At 42.2% G+C, this 24,480-nt stretch overlaps 1 protein-coding gene across 8 annotated transcripts in view; it reads right to left on the bottom strand.

Annotated features, from left to right (window-relative positions):
• Window positions 1–24,480, bottom strand: part of SEMA6A (semaphorin 6A) — a 179,075-nt gene that overhangs the window by 22,418 nt on the left and 132,177 nt on the right. For 2 of the 8 annotated variants that reach the window (XM_083403729.1, XM_083403730.1), the window contains exons 12-18: window positions 23,741–23,896; window positions 21,784–21,960; window positions 20,037–20,177; window positions 19,827–19,907; window positions 18,669–18,727; window positions 12,043–12,063; window positions 3,458–3,622 (exon numbers count right to left, since the gene is read on the bottom strand). In XM_083403729.1, coding sequence (XP_083259855.1) covers window positions 3,458–3,622; window positions 12,043–12,063; window positions 18,669–18,727; window positions 19,827–19,907; window positions 20,037–20,177; window positions 21,784–21,960; window positions 23,741–23,896 — 800 coding nt within the window. Of the gene's footprint in view, window positions 1–3,457; window positions 3,623–11,856; window positions 11,908–12,042; window positions 12,064–18,668; window positions 18,728–19,826; window positions 19,908–20,036; window positions 20,178–21,783; window positions 21,961–23,740; window positions 23,897–24,480 lie in introns of all 8 variants that reach the window. The other 6 variants (XM_083403733.1, XM_083403734.1, XM_083403728.1 and 3 more) reach the window with 5 other exon arrangements.

Raw genomic sequence — 24,480 nt, 5'->3', positions numbered from 1 at the left:
GTTTTTGGGTAGGAGGGAAAGAGAGAGAGCGCAAAGCACCTTCCACAGGTACAACAGAACCACCAAAAAAAAACCACCCCCAAACAAACTGAGAAAGCATGTTGTAAAATAAAAATATAAGGCAGGAAGAAAACTTTTGTGAAGGAAAATAAATCCACAACCAAAGTGAACATAGGAAAGATTAAGCATAATGCTCTCTTTCAAAAAAAATAATTGTATAACAACTCTTTCCTTTGCCCTCATATAATAATAATTGGAATATCAGTAGTTTTTGTTTTTTTATGTGTCAGCTTGGCTTGAAGGGGGCAAGGGAAGGAGAGACAGCACACAGATATGTGATAATGGTAAACAACCATGCAGTCACCTCTGCCACCATTGTTTTTTCACCCTCTTTAACGTGTATAGACTGCTTCCAGCTTTGATCATATTCCTAATTAGGCCCATAAGAATCCATATTTAAATACGCACGTTCAAGTGCTAATAAAGTCTCTCTGGTAACCTCATCATTAGGAGAATTCAAGTGAAAACAATCATAGCCCGTCAGCTTTACGCTGGGGGCTGCCTTGAAATTTGGAAGGAGATTGCAATATGACTTAAGTAGGTCTGCTTGCCCATTCAGTCAACTGTTGTGCAGTCTCAAAAACCACAAAGAACAAGTGCACTCTACCAACTCTGAAAGATCTTTTTTTAAACTAGAGATTTATCAGCTGCTTGAAAAATATGTATATTATTATCAGCATCCCACCTTTTAACCAAATGCCCATAAATAAATATCCATACGACTAAAAACTGCTCCACTCATGTTTTCAATTCTCTAGGAACAACTAGGATTGACTAATGTGTTGTATGTAGGGCTGTCTTTGAATACTTTCAGAAACTGAAGTTCCAAAAAAAGGGGCTTGACGGAGAGTAGTTGGTGGAACATACCTCACCAGTTCTGAAAAGCATTTCACTTGCTTCTAGTCTATTTATGAGCACAATTCAAAGTGCTTGTATAAAACTGCATATAGCTTGGGAACAGAGGAACATCTCTTTCATTACAAACATGCCTGTATATTGAGGTAATCTTCAAAGACATTCCTTTCAGGTGCTTCCAACATTTGAGATAATGTGCCTGGTGACATCCCATTCCATAGTGGGGCCTCAGGGAAGCTTGCCTGACATTAACATTCAGCACCAGGCAAAGACAATTTTATTATTTTAGTCCTTTTACTGTGTGTTTTTTAAAATTCTGTTTTGTATGCCTCCCTGGAAGATTTGCTGAAGAGTTGTGTATACCTCTTTCAAACAAATAAATACAACATCTATATGCTGTTCTTGAGATACTGAAGGAACTACTTAACAACTTAGGTAAAAGGTAAAGTGACCCCTGACCATTAGGTTCAGTCGTGGCCGACTCTGGGGTTGCGGCGCTCATCTCGCTTTATTGGTCAAAGGAGCCGATGTACAGCTTCCGGGTCATGTGGACAGCATGACTAAGCCGCTTCTGGCGAACCAGAGCAACACACGGAAACGACATTTACCTATTTATATACTTGCACTTTGACATAGCTATTTATCTACTTGCACTCTGACATGCTTTCAAACTGCTAGGTTGGCAGGAGCAGGGACCAAGCAATGGGAGCTCACCCCGTCACAGGGATTCGAACTGCCGACCTTCTGGTCGGCAAGTCCTAGGCTCTGTGGTTTAACCCACAGCGCCACCCGCGTCCCTACCTAACAACTTACATTTGGATAAACCAAAGTGCCCATTAGAGTAACTGACCTTAACTAAAAGGGCTTCAAGAATGAACAATGGAGCCTTTCATTAACCAATTAACTTTTTCCTCTGTGCTTAAAATTAGCAACAACCTTACACACTTACCTAGGAGTAAGCCCCATTGATCTCCATGGTGCTTATGTCTGAGTAGACATCACTGTTAGTTGATAATCAATGGACGTACCATGCAATGTCTACACAGATGTCAATGCCTGCTACCAGACGTGTCTACTCAGAAGCAAGCCTCATTTAGGGCAATGGAACTTAGGTTTCCAGGTAAGTGGGACAGAACTGCACCCCAAATTGCAGAAAAACTTATTGCCTTAATTTAAACTAGAGAAAAATTTGACCCAAAGTGCTCTTTCCTCGCCGAAAAGCTGTCATCTGAGCACTACAGCTGTGCAACCCTATTCTTTGCCCGTGGGATTCCTACTGAAATTAAGGGAAGCTGCATGACATCAGCGTTGTAGTGGATTCTGTCCTAAAGTCTACCTTAAAGAAAGCATTTCCCCCCAGCTGAGAAGATTAAAGAACCTAGTTGCTTAATTCATTTAAGCTGGGAGCTCAAGCCACTTCAACCAGAGTAGTGTAGGGAACTCTCACTGAAATGAAAGGTACTGAGTGTAGCAAAAGTACAGACAGAACAGATGAAGCTAAAGCTCCCTGTTGAGAAGCATTAGAAAAGCTGGACCGGACGACTTTCAAGATTTGAGCATCTGTGATTGCGATCACGCTGCATGCGGAAATAGCCAATCCAAGGTTGCAGCAACTGGCAAAAGATGGATATCATAGGAAGTGCCTAATCGCCCCTGTTTCAAAGATGTGCCGTTTCAATTATGGGAGGCTATAAATTGGAATTGTGGACACACGCCCTCGCTCTAAAGTTTAATTAGAAAATGAAATAAATACTGCAGCCTTATGATTAGCTGCCTGAGAGAGTACATGATGGCGGGTGGGACTTCTAGTGAAGAACTTAGAAACCTGGCACTTGTCCCGTTGTAAAGTTGCACTTAAAAAAACAACTAATATTTGAGCTACCAAACAGCAAAATGTTGACATTATGGGTACCTTTTTAATGATAAGAGGGGGAAAAAAGGGTGGGGACAATTACAATGGCATCAGCCGTTCCTGCCACAGCTATTTGTGGCTCAATATGCCCTGTTTCTTCACGCACAATCCACCAGGAAGCCTTATCGACATGAATGGGAGCACTGCAGGCTGTTATTAATGTCAACTGGGCTTGTACAGGGGGACTTCCAGGTGGAATGTGTCCTTTATTTCAAGAGATTTTCCGTAACACTACTAAGTGGCTTGAACATGCAGCTTAAATGAATTAAACATCAAAAGTACTTCCATACACTCTGTTGGAAGTGCAGAATGGTGAATAATGTAAAGCACATAGGTCATCTCCTATCACCATCATCTCATCTAGCTTAAAACTCCCCAGTCTTGTTCTCCAGCACACCCAAAGTTTATACGCTCACATTTGTTCTGTATGGTTTTCTTGAGTCACTGGGCAGCCGAAACCCAATTTTAAAATTTTATTATTTTGCTTTCTGCCTTTGTGTGTGTGTGATAAGCTTTTAATTACAGGGCCAGAGTTTTTATTGCAAGTTGCTGCGCTCCAGCTGGAAGCAGTTACACTGCAGCCGCTCCCCTCCCTCGCCACCACAGGAAGAATGATTTCCAAGGCCTTACCCTTCTTGTCCTGGTGATTATGGGATGAGACGGCCACATAGGGGTTTGTGTTTTCAGACGAGCCAACCGGATCCTTCCAATCAAGCATGCGGCCCCTAGCGTCATAGCCCTGTTGGGCTGGAGAGTCTGAAGTGGTAGTGCTGGGAACAAGGGAACTGGAGTGTCCTGTTTGCATCATAAATACAGTTAGGAAAAGGGAGAAGAAGCAGCCTGACATCAAGCAACATTTCCAAAGGCATTTCCTTGAAGGATGTGCATTATTTGAACCTTCAGAGTCAATGAAAGAACATACACCTTTCTGAGTCCACAGATCCCTTAACCAACTACATTCTTTCTGCGGCACCCCTGTGGGGCTCAGGAGCCCAGTTGTGTCACCCCTTGTCTGCAAAGCTGGCAGCCTCTCACCCTTTTTCAAACATCCTCCCTTGTGGAGTGTTCCCTCAGCCTCCTCTCCTCTCCCCTCTCCTTGAGAGTCCTCTGGGCAGCTGCTGCTGCCACCCCTGGTCTCTGAGCTGCCCCCCCCACCTGCCCCAAAGAGAGGAGCCTCCTCCCACTGACCCACAAAGGCATGGGAAGAGGATGCTCCCAGCCTTAGTGGCCCAATGGAGTCTGGCCAGAGCTGAACATGAGGCTAGCACCTTACCTCGGGAGGCAGCAATGGGCGCTCCCGGCCCTGCATGGCGGAAAGGCATGCAGCTCCCAGGAAGGCCTTGCCTACAGCAAACACAAGAAAGGCCAGCACAGTGCCTGCCTGCCTAGCCTCTCACTTGTCTGTCCATTCCTCAACAGTAAGGGCTGACGGACTGGCTGGCTGGGCTCCCTTGCCTGCCTGCTTGCTTACTCCAAGGCCACCTCAGCTCCTGGCAGCCAGAACCCCCTGGCCAGCCCCAGAGGCACCATTCACTTGGGGAGCACATTGTAGCCAGGGCTGCTGCAACAAACATCTGTGCAAGCCTTTGGGATGCAGAGACGTGAGACGGCATCAGGGGAGGGAGGGAAGGAAAGAGGGACAGAGGCCAGTGTTGCCTGCAGCACCCCTGACCATCATTCAAGGCACCCCAAGGTGCCCAGGCACACTGGTTGAAAACAACTGACATACATTATTAAAAGTCAAAGAGTTGCACATGTATTTTCAGGAAGGTGTGATCCAACACCTGAGAATAGTGGCAGGATTATCTACAGCAGCCTTTGCCAACCTGATTTCCTCCAGCTGGCGCTGATGGGAAACGTAGTCCAAAATATGTGGAGGGCACCAGGATGGCAAAAGCTGATCATTGAATAAGGAGGATTAGCTGAAATTTGCTGCCAAGGTTAAGAGATCTTTGTGATTTGTGTGTTTCCACGATGGAACTTTATTTATGAAAAGCAAAACACCAGTCATGGTGGTTGGATAATATGAAAAAAGAGAGATAGATGAGAAAAATAATCAAATGCAAAAGCAGAAAAAGATGAAGATAATCCGTCTCTTACGGTCTTCCTCCATTTGGGCAGAGATAACCCATTCAGCAACAAAAACCATAAATAAAATGATTTTACCAGTCTCTTATTAAAAGCAAAAATGAAGTGTTGTCATAAGCCGTTCTAGGATATGAATTCTAGTGTTGCAAAGGAGGTTTCCTTATATCAGGCCATAGTATTTTGCTCACTTAGCCCAGTGTGCTTCACTCTAACAGCCGCTCTCCAAGGACTCAGAAAGAGACTGGGAGGTATTTTTTGGGCTCTCTGTTGCCAAACAGTCTCACTTCAAAAACGAATGAAATGTGGAGGAAGATTGCTCCAAAAGATCTCGGAAAATCTGTGATGGGATATAGGAGATTCCAGTGATTTGCTATGGGCCTGGTTGTAACCAAGCAATAACTAGATAATACTCCTTCTGGAATTTTGGGATTAAGTCTCCTCTCTTGGCCACTCATACTAGAAAGTAAACAGATGCATTTGTACCCATTAAATCTTCCTGCAGGCTTTCCATTTAGAGTACACGGCAGGAGCCAATCTGAGACCTTACACTGGCATGTACAAAAGAGCAGGTTCCTAATTTTCCAGGAGGCTGGAACAGGGAACTCAAAAGGTCATGTAATTGAAAAAAAGATTATCCTAGCCATCAAAGCTACATGGAATTCCAGAAGCGCACATGGGTCCTGGACCACAACCTGGCGAGAAAGTGCTTGTTTGGGGATCATAAGCCTTTGTACAGGACAGGCAGAATTCCCATCCGCAAGTCACTTGGGCCAACAGAACCTGCCTCTGAGGCAGGCATAGGGAATTTCCAGCCCATGGAGAATTTTTGGCCTGCGAGGCTGTTTCAGCTAAGCCACGTTCATCATTGCTGTTGACATGCAAACTTGGTCCACAGGTGTGTGTGTGTATAAGGATCAAGCCCACTGACCAGATCCAGTTCCTCACACCTATGCTAAGGGATGATCAGGAAGTGGTAGCATAGCCAGGAGCATCACGGGCTCAAAAAATCTGGTGGGGAAGGCTATATACTGTGTCGGGAGAAGACAAGGAGCAGGGAGAGTCAGCAGGGGAAAGAGGGGACTTGGAGGATGCGTTTGCCTTGAGTAGGGACTACTCAATGCAGCAGAATGAGAGAGGCAGGAGTTGTTCTTTTCAGCCACATGAAGACTGCAAGGTGGCTTAGGAACTCGTGCCACCCCTTATATATTATGCTCTCGTACTTGTAACCAGTTTGCAGGAAAGCAGGTCAGATTCACAGTGTTTTACTGTGGCTGGAGCTATCAGTTGCAACAGCTAATCATTAACATGATTAATTTATAGGAATGTACCCCAGGCTGGAGAATTGCACTGACATGGGCACTGCATTATTCTTTATCTATCATGACAGGGAGTGCAGTTCCACCAGTGCCCATTAATAATGAAAACTTAGGAGTTGCCTTAAGGATTTCCAAAAGAATTCTTTAAAATTTATATTCTTTGAAAATAATAATTCCTTTAATTGGAGCGGGGTGGAGGGGGGGGGGGAAACCCCGCCCATTTGTTTTCTTGGCATTTGGGAATATAGCAGGGTGCCTAAACGTGTCTACAGAGAAGGAAAATCTCTGGAGATCTTGATATCAGCATTTTTCATACACTGCTTGCTTTGAATGTAGATAAAATCGGTGGAAACATATTTGGCTTCTGTAATTGGGACTGCTGCAAAAAATAAAACAAAAGAGGTACTCCCTAGCAACATGGTCATCCATAAGCAGTAACCGCCCCCCCCCCCCCAACACTGAGGCAGTGAATAGCCATGGAAATTTATATCTCGAGTTTTTCATGCTCATTCCCTGCAATTAGAGGACTACTGATATATCTCCTCCCCTGGGCAGCCCAACCTTCTGTTTACTTCTGTACATCACAAAAACTTGTTCAACTTGACCAGGAATGCAGTTCTCAGCACAATAAAGCAATTAGTTGTATCTAAAGGTATTAGGACTAGAAGGAACCATTGCCAAATAGCAGTTGCATTTCATGCTTTGATTTAATATGCATTTTCCACCCACATCCCAGTACAGATACTTTTCAGTTTAGATGCGTTCAGAGGGGCCATTTTATGGTTAAGCTGTACGTATGGTTAAGGAAAACCTTTTCTTAATACGGTAATCTAGGGAAAATATTTGCCCAGGGGACACATTCTCTGCAATAAGTGTTCCCAAACCATATGCTTCAACTATGTGGAGAACTCATTGATAATGGAAAGCTGTAACTATGTAAAAAATAATAATTAATGAGTACCAGATGGTAGTAGGGCAAGAAAGTGTTTCACTGAAATGTCAAAAACCAGCCTATTCACTCCGTTACTAATATGTTAGTCTACTGCACATTGAGAAATGATTTGCTACATGTAATCAAGATAAATTCTCTTTCATCTCGGTTTGAGAGATGAGTGGACAAATGCCAAAAAAACAACAACAGAGCATACTATTCTTTCCCACCAGGTCTTGAAATTTCTAGCTGGTTACACTTTGGACTTGCTAGCTGGGCCAGCAAACAAACTCTTTTGCCAATACTTACCCCCTTGGAGCTCTAGCCTAGCCCAAAGTTGTGCCACATTCATTGTCTATCTGCATTCTGATACAGGATATGAAGAACTGCCTTTTGCTAAGCCAGTTCAATGATCCATTGAGATAACTGCCGACAACGCAGAGTTTGGTTTCCCAAGGATCTCAGACAACTGTATTTCCTAGGACAGTTATGTGAATTCTTATTTGGTCCCGTATATGAAAAGTATATATCTTTACTAAGCTGTGCTTTCCTATTCTTTAGAATGTGTTGCCATTCTTTTAGATAGCAGAATGGCTCACTGCAAAACTGTAAATTGAAGGCAATGGGAATACTTGAGGTTATGTTCACGATAGCGTGGAGTCCTTAGTATTCTTTTTTTAAAAAAACAAAAACAAAACACCTGTGTAATATCTAGACTACAGGAAAACCAGATATATACAATCAAATATAGAAGATGCCTTCTGTTTAATTTCTCAGAAGGACAGAAATATTCTGCAAAAATAGTTTTTTACTATATTTTGAAAGTTTACTAACAGTGTGCTTGAATCACCACCAGCATAGCATTATTTTTCAAACCAGTTTTTTCAGCTTCAATTTTAAAACTGTAATTCTTTCAGGTTTTAAAATTGAGCCTGATTTTAAAAATACACATCTTGCCAAGATACCACATTCACGATTTGTTAAACTTTTGTCATTGTAATAACAGTATACAAAGAAGAAATTGGATGCAACCAGAAGACTTCACGGAAAGGATCTTGAAAATGTTAAGACGGGTTATCAATGCATACTAGCATTTGTTCTAAGAGACGGCAGATATTAAAATGCTCTACACACTCTTCAGTTATGCGACTAGAGAACAACCTAGTAAGACAATGAATGGGGAAAGTTAAAGCAACACCACAAAGGGAGACAGGATGTGGCAGCAGCAAAATGAGGGCCTCATTCACTAAGACTGATGCATATGAGAGTAAAATTTTACAGGAAGAAAGCCTGTTTTGTTCTCCCCTTTCCCTCTGCCATGTGTATTTGACTTTTTGGCAGAACAGGTGCTTGACATGGTTGGTATGATTATTTTGGATATGGGAAACAATTGTGCATGAAAAGGTCAGATGCTTAAGTCTTTTCAGTTTTATCACCTGTTATGTAAATTATTGCAGGAGTTTATCTGTCACGGCAGATAAGAGAGGGAAAACGCAACAACCCAGAGACTGAACTGGCAAGAAAAAACAAGAAGCAGCAAGGAAGTGAAGAAAACCATTCATTTCCTTGGCAATTGGGAGCATATTAGGCATCTTCCTCTGTCACCCACAGAGATATCCTACTGTGCATTTTCGGAAGTGGCAGTGTGCAGATCCACTGATGAAACAAGCACATCTACCGCTTTGCCATTTTGCCGTAGGCAGAGCAGAATGCTCCTACGTTTTCTTACTACTGACTACAATGGGAAGAAATTAACTACGCCAGCCCCGTGGCGGATGCAGCACTCCGTGGGAGTGCTGGGGAAGCAAAGGAGCTCTGGATGAGGCCTATCCATGCTCCATTTCCCTCTGGTTGACTGGCAAGACATTGCCAGTGGAACATCTATTCCACCAGAGCTTTATTTGGGTGGGGTGATTTCTAGCAGCATTACGTATCATCACATGCCGCTGCGGGGTGCAGGCCCGTGGGATGGGGTGTTTTATTGTTTGCTGTTAATTAAAGGTAAAGGGACCCCTGACAATTAAGACCAGTCGCGGACGACTCTAGGGTTGTGGCACTCATCTCGCTTTACAGGCCGAGGGAGCTGGCATTTGTCTGCTTCCGCAGACAGTTTTTCCGGGTCATGTGGCCAGCATGACTAAGCTGCTTCCAGCAAAACCAGAGCAGCGCACGGAAACACCATTTACTTTCCCGCTGGAGTGGTACCTATTTATCTACTTGCACTGCATGCTTTCAAACTGCTAGGTGGGCCGGAGCTGGGACCGAACAACAGCAGCTCACCCCCATCGAGGCAAGCCCAAGTGGTACAGTGGTTTAACCCACAGCGCCACCCGCATCCCCCTTTGGCATTAAATATGTTGTGAATTAAAATAAAATAAAATCTGTGGGTGCCTTGACACTCACTCTGCAACACTGCACACAGCAATCACAATAGCTACCAATATGCCATATGGGAGGAAATGTTGCATCCTCTCAGTTACAAAATATTACAGTCTGATCACAATAATGATTTCCCTGGAACTGAAGAGCATCTTTTTAACAATCCGGAAGCTTGCCTATTATGCGCAACAGAATATTACATTGCCCGTTTCCTCCAAGTACTGCTTAAACTTCGGTCCTTCTAATGGAATTTCATTTAAATGTGAGGGATTTCCACCCAAGGAAATATATTTCAGCAGAAAGCAGCCTCTATCAAAACATGTTTTAGTATCAGCTAGGAAATTTTGCCAGGCCATAAGTGTCAATGCTTATTGCTTTGGTTGATGGAAGGCAAAGACTTTAAAAGCTATGGGGTAGTACTTAAATTATAATTTTGATTCTTGTCAACGCAATGATAGGGGGAGATCATGTGCCTTTCTCCTTTCCAAAACCCAACATCGTTTCTGATAATGCTTCAGTTGATGCTATGCCTTTGGATGTATAACATGAAAAACATTTTCTCTCCTCATTTACAGAGTGGAAGTTCCGTATTAAAATGAAATAGTGCCTCCCCATGCAAAACAAAGGTCAGATATCTCCCCATGGGTCTTCCTGTGTTTTCATTATTATACTAGGACACAAATGTTGTTTGCAAATATTATAACCCCAGATGGAAAACAAGTTTAGGAAAAAATAACATTGGTTTGCTTTACTAATAAAAGGGCTGACTCTTACAATTATTTATGTGTGAAAGATTTTTGATTCTGTTAGGTACACGTGCATTTTGAAAGTCAAGTTCTGCTTCACCTGCTACACAGTAAGGGCTGAAGTGGAATCTAAGAAAGAAACATCATGTTTCTTTCGTAATGTAAGAATTCCTCATCTGCTATTCCAATTCTTCTCTGTGAATTTCCCCCAGTTTGTTATCTCCCTTCCCCCAGCCAGGCGCACTTCTAGGGTCAGAATATGGTGTGTGTGTGTGTGTGTGTGTGTGTGTGAGAGAGAGAGAGAGAGAGAGAGAGAGAGAGAGAGAGAACCAGTGACTGAGGAGAAGATTAAGCACCCCATATTTCTGCCCATTGATCCTCTACTGATAGTGTTGCCCACTGATATATTTTTGCTCCCTTGGCAAACATGGGCTTAGGACCATATGTTTGCCAATACAGCATCTACTTCTTGTGCTTTTCATGGCTGAAAAATGACAACTGTTGTCCATAAGTTGAGGGCAAATTTGCCCCAACACAATGGAGAACTTCAGCTGGATTTCTTTGGCTCTCTTGGCCAACCACAGAACCAGGCAGAGGGCCTTTTCGGTAGTTGTTCCTTCCCTGTGGAAGATGTCAAACAGATAAACAGCTGTGTGATTTTTCAAAGACATCTGAAGGCAGCCCTGTTCAGGGAAGTTCTTAGTGTCTAATGTTTTATTGTATTTTTACTGTTTTTTGTTGGGAGCCGCCTAGAGTAGCTGGGGCAACCCAGTCAGAAGGGCAGCATATTTATTTTTATTTTTATCATCATCATCATCATCATCTGGTAGTTGAGTATTTAAGTCAGGACTTCCCACTCTTCAGCCTTCCTTCCTTGAGTAGGAGATACAAAACTTGTTGCCAGTGCTTTATTTTGGGATGGAGGCCTGATGTGCCCTCCCCCAATTTAGCCATACTTTAACTGTTTGCGCATTTTGATTTTGTATAATATGGGTGGTATTCAAAACTAGTCTTACTCAGAATAGACTCACTGGAGTTAATGATTGTGATTAACGTAGGTCCATTAATTTAAACAGGTCTCCTCTGAGCAGGGCTTAAACTGAATACTACCCTACAACATTTTGGACCAAACGTTACATATTTCAATTTGTATTGAGTATATAACCATGATGCTCTTCATCCTAGATGGCATAAACTTGACAACAAAGCTTGGTCACTTTATGCACAAAAATATACTTCAGGTTTCTATACCCTTTTGCCTAGGAGTTGTTCCTCTTTCCTATAATTTCCTTTTCCAAAGTTCTACATGTGAATAGTTTAAGCATGTGAATTTACATTTGGCTTTAGCTCGCACTAAGCTTACTTCAAGGGTCGCTGTGGACGAGGAAAGACTGAAATAACTGTGCTAGAGTAATATAAATGAATCTTGTATCAGTTTAGTGAACTAGGCCCCAAAATGAAAAGGACTATATCTACTTTGGAATGGAAACTACGAACTACTACCACAGGGATTTGAGGAAGATTATTATTATTATTATTATTTTAAAAAAACAAAACTCCAAAACTGACCATACACTGTAGTGTAAGACATTTCATGATCTGATGAAGTAGTTGAAATGTCTATGAAAAAAAGTAAATAAGGGCAAAATATTAAAACAATAAAAACATGGAAATATTTGACAAGATTGTAAAATTCCTCCAAAATTGATCTGCACAGACAGGTATTAAAACAATGTGGAAGGGGAACTTCCTTACCATTCAGTGCTACGAACGAATCTGGAAAAAAAAAGAGAAAGGAGAGGGAGGGGAAAGGGGAAAAAATTATTTCTAATATCGTTCTAAGTTGTCTGTCCACAAAACCTCACATACATCCTTTCTGCTATTCATGTGTATAGTGTCACTCTCTGTTTGTGCAGATTCTCTCATATGGTTTTATCATATTGATAGTGGAATCTTGCCTTAAGTAAAAACTTGATATTTATTCTTGCAAAGTGAAACATGGGGTTCTTGGATCCCAAAAGGAGATATGAGTTCTACTTGTGCACAGGGAGGTGGGTGAGAAGAATGACATCTCAACCACCTTTTGGGAAGGGGTTTGGGGGGCTCATGGGGAAACTAGGAACAACCCTCCCTATGGTCAAGTGAAAGTGCCTTTGGAGAGTGCAAAGGAACGTCTGCATTCAAGCCGTGGCATAATCTTCTTGGATCAATATTTAAACACTCTCTTTGGTACTGCACAGCTATTGTACACTGTAGTTTTGATTATAAAATTGCTGGTTTTTCTGAGAGATTTCAACCTCAAGAGTGGGGTAACTTTTTTAAAACAGAAAATAAAAAACCCCAACCAAATGCATATGGGTGACCAATTAGAGATTGGTTTGCAGAGTTTATTTATAATCAAGAGATCTTGACTAGTAACAATAATTCCTGTAGCCATGCAGTTCTCTTTGTATATCCAAGGGCACATTTCCGCTTGTCCCATGAATAGAAAGCCTGGGTCCAAGCAATTTTCCCTTTGCCCTGTTCCTTTCCCAAGGAAATTCCACTCTTTAGTGCTCAACTGAAGGAAACGTCAGTCCTGAATTGCTGTTTGCTCTGACTGAGCACGAAAGAGCAGTTTTCTCTGGGGAAAAGCAGAGGGACAAAAGGAAGTATGCATGAACCCCAAAGCTTGGTTTAAGAAAAAAGGGAACAAGTAATGTGCCAAACCATATGAGCGAATCATGATCGGAATAAAGGGAACGACAGGATTGCCAACAAAAATAAAGATAGATTTGAGTGCTGCATCTTAGTGGGCCACCTAGGCTTTCAAAACAAATGGGACCCAGGCTTGAGCATATAACTAGCTGTATGCAAAAGGGTTGATATCACTCAGGGTGCAAGACTGGTGCCTTTATAATAAACTTTGTCAATTAACTATCATGTCCTAGCTCCTTTGAGCCAGCGTGACAAAACCAGAACCTGTCATGCCGTGGTAAGAAATTCATCTTAAAAATAATTAGTTGGTGTATATCTATATGGTTGAATTTCAAATGCTCTTTGGTAGTCTTACATTCAGTTTTGGTGGAATTCATAAAGAATAAATCTGGCGCGCAATCTCTGTTCAGATTTATGTGCCAAATGAGAGTGAGGAATGCAATGAAAGATGCCATGGTCCCCAATTCCCAATTGCGAATTACCAGGAAATTATCATGTTCTCGTTGTAAACTATGGGATAAGCTTCACGTTGGAGGAGAGATGGGTGCAATCAAATTCATACACAGAGATGGCCCTATTACGTATTCAGTTGCAGCCTGGGATCATTCCTATGCATGGAAGCCTGCCTGTCCAGGGGGTATGACTAAAACTTTCTCAAGCTGGCAGAAAGGCTCCAGATTCCTTGCCTTTGAACAGGTTGATGTGGAAGAGAGAAAAGCTTGTGCGTGGAAAGCAAACTGGATTGCAAGTTATAAACAAGGTGGCAAATGCAGCAGGACTGCATGACTCTGTCATGTACAATAGGACCCAATCAGTAGTTTATATGGGTCTATATATATTTATTTCATCAACTGACATTGACGAGAAGAGATACAAACAAACATGCTGGCTGTTTGGCACTTATCTAACTGTACTAGGTTTTAACCCATATAGTACTCAATATACAGTTGTACCTTGGTTCTTGAACAGAATCCATTCCGGAAGTCCGTTTGACTTCCGAAAACGTTTGAAAACCAAGGCACGGCTTCCAATTGGCTGCAGGAGCTTCCTGCACTCAATTGGAAGTTGTGGAAGCCACATCAGACGTTCGGCTTCCAAGAAACTTTTCCAAACCGGAACACTCACTTCCAGGTTTACAGCCTTTGGGAGCCAAAATGTTCGAGTTGCAAGGCGTTCGAGAACCAAGGTACAACTGTGAATGTGGTTGATTTTAAATTCTGTGGGAGGGGAGGTTATTGGTTTGTTTTTGTTTTCATCTTATTATGTATTTTGTGTTCTCATCATGTATTTTTATGTTGTGAGCTGCCCTGTGATCTTTGGGTGAAGAGAGGTATAGAAACAAACAACTAAAAATGGAGCTAGCTTCCAGGGGAAATGCCTTTGCAATCCCACCCGCAGGGATGGATCTAGTGATGTGCAAGTGGGGCACATGGACATTGCACAGAGCCATGGGGGCATCACCTCAAAGCTGGGTAAGTGACCTTAAAAAACTGGGTTAAGTGAGGTGCAGGGATGTGGAAAGAGGTGTGAGGGCTCTGACAGGGTCTTTGAGCCCTAGTTAGCACTGTCCCAGCTTTGGGTAGGAGGGGGGAGGGCTCTAGGACCCTGCCAGAGCCCTTGTGTCTCCTCCAAAGCTGGGCACTTCCTTATTTAGCTTTGGAAAGGCAGTGCAAGGACTTTGGAGGGATGGGCAAATTTTGGCCTTGCACAGGATGTCATAATACCAAAGTTCACCGTCACCACCTGCCACTGAACTCAATGGGTTTAGACTATACAGTTGTGCCTTGGATCTCAAATGCCTTGGCTCCCCAACAAAGCAGCTCCCAAACAAATGAAACCTGAAAGTGAGTGTTCCAGTTTTCGAACGATTTTCAGAAGCCTAACGTCTGGTGCAGACACTCCTGCAGCCAATCGGAAGCAGCACCTTGGTTTTTGAACGGTTCCGGGAGTCGAATGGACTCCCGGAATGCATTCTGTTTGAGAACCAAGGTACGACTCTACACGATGTTGATTTTAGGTGTGAGAACTGGAACATAACTCCCAAGTTAAGCTAACTATGAAGTATAATGTTTTGTTCTTAGCAATTCAAGAATGTAGGTCTCAGCCCTAACGGCTTGTAAATTCAAGACACATTTACCTCAGTACATTTACTCATAAAGGGGCAAGCTTCACTGTTTTTATGATTGCAACTTTGCACCCCCTGAAGTCCTTTTTTTGGGTGAAATTTACTGTGAGATAACTGTGTTGAGGATCCAAGAATTCAGTATCTGGGCTCTTCTTGGAGGAAGGGTAGGGTAAAATAATAAATAACCACCACCATCATTACCCTCTTGGAGTAAAATTCCTGGAATTTACTTCCAAGTAGGCATATTTAGGATGCGCTAGAAGTATTTAAAATGCACGCCACGTTCTTTTCCTTTCTCTGTTAAATTATACATATTTCCCCCTCTTTCTCTTTTAGCCAATTAAAAGCAATTAAAGTTATGAGGATAAGGATATTTAAGGTGAGCTGAGGATGCACCTTGAATTATCCTTAAGCACTGCTGAAGGAATTAGGATACGGCTGTTTTGTGTAAAACCAAGGCACTGAGGCAGTAACTTAAAAGACTTCTGGCATATGAGCTTCTAAATGCTCCTCCTGAGGTTAGCACAGATAGGCTGATTTTAAGAGTTAGAGAAGAAGGTTACATCTTGGATGTAGTTCATGAGTTTTGAACATTAAATAATTGGCCATGTGTGTGTTTTTCATCTCAGGGGGTACATTCTGTTCTGATAGCTTTACATTATCTTGATTTGCCTCTTACTCAACGAGAGCGCTGCTGATCCTTCTGTAGCTCTTTGTGAACAAGAAACTCTCAAGGCTGGCTAAAGGTATCAGAACAAAGAGCAATCTCAAGAGCTTTCAACCGTGCTGCCCTCCAGATATTGCAGAACTACAACTCCCATCATCCCCACCCATTGGTCATGCTGGCTGGGCTGATGGGAGTTAAAGAGTCCAACAACACTGACTATCAGAGACGAATTATATGTTAGATGCAAGAAAAAACATGCATTTCAATGCCCGCAGAAGAGAATTTGGAGAAGGAAAGAGTCAAGGAGGGAAAGTGTTAAGGGATCTACACATACACACACACACACCCCTTCTTCAATTGTCCAAATTTCACTCTACTGAATATACTATGGTAGGACTGGTCGATATGGTAGCCTCCAGAAATTGCTGGACTCCAATCCCTGTTGTTCCGAGTCAGTATGGCCCATTGGCCAGGGATGCTGTGAGCAACATCTGAAGGGCACACATTCCTTCTCTCTTTGGGGTGCTACATGCAGCTATGTGTAGGGTTTATGTGGTAAGCATAGGGTTTATAAATTGAATTTGCACTGATTTGGTGCTTTTCAAAGTGTGCAGTTGGTTCGATTTCATTTAAAGAAGGCCTTTTCAAATCTGCTCAAGAACAAATCACTTTGGGACATGCACAATGAAACACAGGTATTCAAACATACATGCTCTCACCTCTGTTTACATTCTAAATCTTTATGTATAAATTGATTCAATGATAGACCGTAGCAAGTTATATCAAGCACCTCACATAGATCATGACAACTTCAGGAATAGAGACCACTAACAAACAATAGTTAACAATCAAATTAAGATGCTCCTTGCTCTTCCCTTTTCAACTACTGACTGGTGGATCTATATCTAGTTCTGTTCACTTAAACACAGCTGAATCCAAAGTTTGGATTGCCTACACTGCAGGCTGTGTCTTTTTCCTGAGTAGTTAGGTAGTCCAAGTCAAAATCTGGCTCTATTTTTGTAAAGCAAACATGCATTTGTTTAAAGCTGCTTTAAGCAAATGTTTATTTGCATTAAAAATCTATAGTTGGAATCAGACTCTGAGAATATGCTTATTGCTTCCAAATCGGGATGAGCCAAAATGTTTAAATGCAAACATCATTAACACGAAAAAAGTTTCTTGTAGAAAGCCTGAAATGAATCCCCAAAGTTTCTTCTCTCACTCTCTTTCCTGCTTTTGCTGAACTGGCAAAACGTCCGTGAAAACCAGGATGTATGGCAAGTAGGGAGGTTTTTTTAAAAGCCCCAAAACAACTTTGCCTGGATTTTCAACTTCTGGGAATATGGCAACCTTATAAATATTGTTAGTCCTAATAATAGTGATGCTGGTCTATAGCCAAACAGGGCCAACCCCACAGTTGAGGAGATCTGTGGCGAAGTGCCATCTAAAAGCCACCTCCCCAGTAAACTCTTATACTAGAAGTGACAGCCCCCATAACCACAGCCCCAAGGGGATTCAAAAAATGCAGGCAGCCGATCCACAATTAATATATGCATGTGTCTGCATGCACCCACACTCTGAAGAGTACATAGCATAACACCCAATGACGGCAATTGCATGCATAGCTTCCCAGGAGTAAGCTCAACTGAACTGCAGCGGTGCTTATTTCAAACTGCAAAGGTTCAACTTGTAAAACACACTGAGCTGTAACAAAAGATCTTCAGCCAGCTGAACTGCAACCTTAGATTCTAAGTAGAAATGCAAACAGAAGTAGGTATCCCAATCAAAGGAAATAAGTACCCGGACTCTGCTTGATTGTGACCCTCACTTTCTGACTTCCTCTATGTTATTTTGTCGCAAACAAACGTCATTCACCTGACAGATGGAGGGCCAGGGGGCTCCAGCAGTTGACGGTATCACTCTGCAAAAAGTTCCTGAGGTACACTACAACGCTGCCCCCGCCTCACCCCCTAACATCTGCTCCCAGGTCTTGAATTTGCCCTAGAAATGTCTAAAGAGGGTTGTCAATATGGTTTGATAGGCAGTGCCTGTATTTCCACCCATGTTTCAATATTACTTAACTTTTGGGGAATTGGGAGTAAATCCAAGATGGCGGTTTGAAGCCACTTGGCACTAAAGCTCAAACAAACAAACAAACAAACAAACAAACAAACAGTGTGGCTTTTTTTTTGTTTTGGTAATGTGGCCCAGAGTAAGGTGTCAGGAGTGATCCCTCCCACGGCACTTGGGCCCTGGCAGCTATCCAAGTATGCCTTATGGTGGTGCCGGGCTCATAGCCAAATCTAATTGGCTTTGTGTTTATGTTACTATTGCTAGGATAGAATGGTTATTTTTTAAAAAAAGAAAATATGGAAGCAGCAGCTGATCATTGTTGCTAGGATCTTATTCTCTCTAGAGCATCACCTGCTAAAATATCCCACCTCTGCGTCTGTGGTGAATGTTGCCAATCTGTGAACGCTTTTGCTCTTGATTAACACCAAAAAATTGCCGGAAGGGACACAAATGTCTTGTGTAGGAGGAAATATTCAAAAAACGTGCCCCGTGGCTGATTTCATTGTTACCCTAGGCACCAACTCAGCATTCAAAAACACTCCTCTTACACAACCTAGGTGGAATTTGTAATTACATTTTCTTCAGAGCTAGGTTTTAATTCCAACACACTTGCCATTTAAATAGGTGATGTTGTACAGCAAATTTCCTTGAATGCTTCTCTTGCCTTTTTTTTAAAAGGCCTGTTGTTAAAACACTGTTTTCGCCATTGTCATGATTTTCTATCTTTAACTCTGCTGAGACTGAGCAGGCAGCATCCAAGCATCTATAGAGATTCTCTAATGTAGGATAAAATGAAAGAGCAGAAACAGTTGTGCTTACTTTGGCAGTCTCCCAGGCCATCGGTATTGCCATGCTCAATGTCCTGCTCAAATGCAAGTCTAAACAAAAGAAAGAAACAGGCTGGTGAGAATTACTGCACTCACAGGCCTCAACACACTGAGCCTAGAAGTGAAAGGAAGAAACAGACAAAACCTGCTTATTCTTCTAATACTTGCCCAATGCAAGCAGAAGAGGATTCCTAATGAGACCCCCAAGTATTCCTTCTCACCCTTATCTTTACGTGACAACCAATATAGAACCAGTACTGTTTTGCAACATGGACACAGGACAGATAGCTTCTGTGCCTAGACATCTGATGTGATCATGCCATGGTATTTAACCGAAACTTAAGGAATATATATTGGCATGAAAGATGCACTGTTCCCCTCCCCCCCCAAACAACCCCCCCAACAACCTGGACAATGTCTGGGGCTCATTTCATAGTGTATGAATCTAAAAACACCAAGCAGGAAATGGTCATTCAGAGTGGCAAACACAGTGTTAAGCTTATGCGGAAAGGTCAGCTATCTGCCCACGAAAGTCCTCATTGGATATATATCAATCTATTACAAAAAAGTGGTTTAGGCACCCCTGTTCTGAGTTAGTACATCACCAGCTTCATAAAAATGTGATAAGGAATCTGCAGCTAAGGCATTTTTTTTACTTCTTAACTTAGAATGTGAGGAGGTATGTGCTTGGTAATTTGATATGGTACTGTGCTGTAAGGAAGCCCGTATCATTTAATTAATTAATTAATTATTACTATTAATTGGCTTTCTATACCACCCTATACCCAGAGGTCTCGGGGCGGTATATAATTCTCAGATTTTCTGAATTGTGCAATACTGCTGTGCCATGAAACCACAATGACTTGGCATCTTAGCACGAGGCAAGTTATCCTAAACGTTGCGCGACAAAGAGGTGAAAAGAACACAAAAAATGTTTCCTGGTGGACTCTCCATCTTGCATGTCTATGTAGCTCCAATCCTAGTAAGAAATAAATCTGCCTACAATAGTACCGTGGAAGCATAGAGAATAGAAAGAAAACAAATGTTTATTGGCTGCCTGTTGGTTTTCATCAGAACTCTATTCAAAAGCCTATTTGAGCAATACTGTAGCTGCAGGTTAAAGTACCTCTCAATGCGAATTATAACTTACGTTGTTCCGGGTAACAGCTGCATGCATGCCCCGCTTTCCTTCATCCAGCCACAATACGGGTCCCTAGATGCTATGCAGGCCCTTAATAGAGGAGACAGATACGGAGTTCTTTGCGATCAGTAGCTCAATGTCAATATCAACGAATCAATACTTTTGGGTGTTTGAGAACGGAGTTAGCAGTTGAGAGGACACACGTGAAGAAGTACCTACTTTTTGCACTTGCCATGACGCTCACACCTTCCGAGGGGAACCCTTATTAAACAGTTAGAGAATGCTACATAGAGGGCACTGCTTTGCTTATCCAGCTGCATCCCTATAATTCTCTTGTCTTCCACCCCATCATAGCTGCACCTGATTTGGAGGGGGAGAGAAAGGCCGTTTGATCAGCTCAATGAAATCAGAAAGACAATTTGTTTACAACAGAAACATTTCTCAGACAGGATTAACTCATGAAAGTAGAAATTCCCAGCTTACAAAAAAAAACAACCAGGCACATAAGCAATTTAGGTTCCCCATCTGCTGTCCTGGAGGGGGTTGGATGGTACAGAGGGAGAGGTGTCCGGCTCTGTTGCCATGTACCTCCCAACTTCACCTGTATAACCACTAGCAGAAGCCAGCACTAACAGTATCCCTGCTGGTAGTAGCCAGCAGATGCTCCTGAAACAGGCTATCTAGAAGGCCGGAAGAGAGCTGGGCTGGTTAAGTTTCCACTGGACCACAAGCCGGTCTGGCTACCAGCAACATGCTCAATCTAGGCCTCTCTCCTGTGCCAGTGTGGAACTGGTGTGTGGGGAAAAACCACCAGGATTTCCATAGCCTGCCTTCCCTCCTAATCCAGCTGTGCTCTGGACTTAGTAGTAACTCAGCCTCTCCATTAAACCTTGCTGCTGCCTGCCAGGAGTTTGGTTTGCTCCCTAAATAATATTATCATTTAAACTAATATCCTAATTTGCGGAGCCTGCTTAAGAGACTGGGAGGTAGGGTGACTCAGCATAGAGTGACAGGGAAGATTTGCTTTTGCCTCCTGGGAAGCACATCTAGCGATGATAAGGCTGTGGAGCACATAGGGAAAACAATCCAACCCCACTCCTCGCTATCTTCCCATATTTCATCCATTACGTGTGTGTGTTTGTGTGGAGGGGGTGTTGTTTGCCAACTTAAAGGTAAAGGACCCCTGACCATTAGGTCCAGTCGTGACCGACTCTGGGGTTGTGGCTCATCTTGCTTTATTGGCCGAGGGAGCCGGCGTACAGCTCCCGGGTCATGTGGCCAGCATGACTAAGCCGCTTCTGGTGAACCAGAGCAGCGCATGGAAATGCCGTTTACCTTCCCGCCGGAGCAGTACCTATTTATCTACTTGCATTTTGATATGCTTTTGAACTGCTAGGTTGGCAGGAGCCGGGACCGAGCAACAGGAGCTTGGGGATTCAAACTGCCGACCTTCTGATCGGCAAGTCCTAGGCTCTGTGGTTTAACCCACAGCGCCACCCGCGTCCCTTTTGCCAACTTACAGGGACACATTTAAGTGTATTTGAGCATTCACAGAGTTACTATGAGTACAGGAGAATCCCTGAATCAAAAGGTTGGAAGGGGACCAGAATGGCAATGGGAACAGTGTTGACAGGGCTACTGCAGTCATCCCCGTAACTTCCTTACACATTAATTTAACATGCTGCCTGAATGCCTGAAGAAGCCTATAGTTGCAATACCCAAAATAATGTGTTTACTAGTGTGTGTGTGTGTGTGTGTGTGTGTGGAGGTATAATTATTTGTTGTGATGTGTTGACGACAGCCATTTTTTAAATGGGGAAATTAAAATTCCTGAAAACAACAACATATATTCCACATTCAATACTAATAAAAAAACCAAACCCCAGTTTCCTTGACTCCCCACTCCCATTGGCCTGCACTATGTGTGAGACTAACACATATAGGAAAGAGAACCAAGGATACATACTTTTCAGAATTGTAAATGCTCATCTCCTCCAGGAAAAGACTGTCATTTAAAAAACCACTGTTTCCTGTCCTGACCAAGAACTTCAAAATGATTCCCTTCTCTGATCCAAGGAAAACCACAGTGTGATTCCGATTTGGCCCAGCAGCATTATCTACAGCAATTTTGGTCAGGCGGTATCTGGAACAACATTGCAGTTTTAATTATCCCAATAGGCTGTCATTTGCTTTATCTTTTTTTCTTTCTTTCTTTCACTTTATAGGTCAGTATTTAGTATTTTTATAAGCAGAGCTTATCTATTCATATGTAAACACAATTTCCCACTTAAAATAGACAGGTCCAAATTATTTCCACACAGGTCATGATCATGCCTAGGGAGGGCCAATATGGCTAAAACAACAAGGCCACTTTGAAAGCTAGATTTATTCAGCAACTTTGAGGCAAACACACAAGGAGAGCCATACATTGGGAGTGTAGAGGTCACAGCATTTCACTGTCCGATTCTCCATTTAGTTTAATTCAAATCTGTTACCTGAAACCATAAGCTATCATAATATAAAACAATTCATGGAGAGCTTTTTGCATGGTTACTGAATTCTGTATCCTATTTTTGTATGTTGTCCTACATCCATGTACAAAACTATCCGTTTATTCCTGAAACATGTACAACTAAATATTGACAACATACAAACACCATCATACATGGCTGTCAACATGTCTTTGAATAAAATTATTTACAAATATGCCTGTGATACAAAGCTCACAAATCTTCTGATGCATATTCCTGTCCCTAGAAATGCGTTTCTGAAGGTAGCTGACTTGTGTATCCTTCTGGAGAAAAATAACGCCTCACTGTTTCTTCTTAAGTTGAGCCATGGGATTATTTGGATATGAATAGTTCTCTTTAAACACTTGTGTAAACACTAACGCTTTCCATAACATATCCTGACAGACATCAGCATATCCTGAAAACATCCTAGCAGACAGCTTTCATATCCGGTGAATGTACCTTGCAGCTAAATCAAAAGTTTCTACTGAAGTATTTAAAATGCTGACTCTTAAAAGTAAATGTGTAAGTTCGTGCTTCCTCTCTAACATAGACGGAGGGTAGCCTGGATGGAATTAGTAACAACTTTCCATTCATTAAAGTTCTATGATACCCAGAAAGTCCCAGGATATCGGCTGGAGGGACATGAACTTATGACCTTGTTGAAACTGAGCATGTCTGGTCAGAGCCTGGATTGGAGATCTTCTGGGAGATGGATGTATGCGACCCTTGGGTTTAATGATGGCTCAGTTGGTCAGAGTGTGATGCTGATAACACCAAGGTTGCAGGTTGAATCCCTATATGGGATGGTTATATATACCAGAATTGCGGGGGAGTTGGACTAGATGATCCTCAGGGTCCCTTCCAACTCTACAGTTTTATGATTTTATAGAAGAAAGTTTAGATATAAATGTAAGGAGATTAAAAGTAGTTCTGCAGGAACATTCTTGTCTCTGCCCTAACCCATTAGAATGCAACAATTGCCTTATTGGATTACACCAAAGGTCCATCCAGTCTAGCATTCGGTTTCCAAATATGGCTAGCCTTACTGGAGCCTTTCTGAGTCTGGCTGGGATGTCAGCATCCTAAATAATCTGATTATCTACAGGCATAGTAATTTCCCCATTTCTACCTCTCTCTGTCTCCAGATGATGATTATTTTTAAAAGAAGATTTAAAATAAACACTGCTCTTAGTACAAATATTTGGGGATGCACCTGTAAGCTCTTTCCATTGTCAACCCTGTCCAATTATTTATTGTCCTCTATTTCCGGTTTTTAACTAGTTTCCAAAGCACCTCCTACATAGATGCTTGGCTTTAATGTATAGGCATTCAAAAGATCAACATCAGAGTTCATTACCAAATTTGGACAGGCAGACATGAAAGGAAACGGAATGGAATATATTTATTTACCTGACCATCGTCCGCAGAAACCATGGCTTGTTGACAATGGACGGAACAGCTTCATCCATGAGAGAATGTGTTTTGATGAAGTTCAGAGTGTCATCTGGAAATTCATTGGAAGACATGTACTTTTCAAGGGATGTTGAGCCAGCACAAGAACCTGGCCTAAATCAAAAACAGGGTGGGAGGGAATGTGATTATTTATCGCTCTTGTGCAAATATTCTACATAAACTGTTTTCCTAAGCACCTGTTATTAAGTGAGAGTGTGCCAGAGGCTTTGTAGAAACTGAACAATGCATAATGGCACCAACTGAAGCATTTCCTCTGGGCCTAGTCATTCCACAGTGCGAGAGTAGAATTCAGCACTCAGTTCTGCATTGTGGGAAAACCTGATTTATGGCCATTAGTGCACATAAATTTCCTAAGCAGATTATGAAGTTTGTAAAATGCAAGTTCACAGTTCATCCATCCACATGGAGCCCAATAAACACATACACAGCTTGGCAAGATTCTGCTCACTCCTTAGGCGTGCTCCAGATTTTCTTTTCCAACACTCTCTTTCTTGGAATTAAGAGCACTTTATTTAATTTGCAAGGGAAATGTTACATTTTTTCTGAAACTGTGAAAAAAGCTGCTTAAAAACACAGCTTGAAGGGTGAATCCAGCCAGCATTAGAGTAAACATCCTCTTTGCTATGGCTCCCAAGAACATTTTATTTTTGACAAATATGAAAACCCAAGCCTTTTCA

This window comes from Podarcis tiliguerta, assembly GCF_965153285.1.
Source record: "Podarcis tiliguerta genome assembly, chromosome: 11".
NCBI classification, from domain to species: domain Eukaryota; kingdom Metazoa; phylum Chordata; class Lepidosauria; order Squamata; family Lacertidae; genus Podarcis; species Podarcis tiliguerta.
Note: the sequence above shows the minus strand (reverse complement) of the source record. Positions and strands in the feature narration are given on the sequence as shown.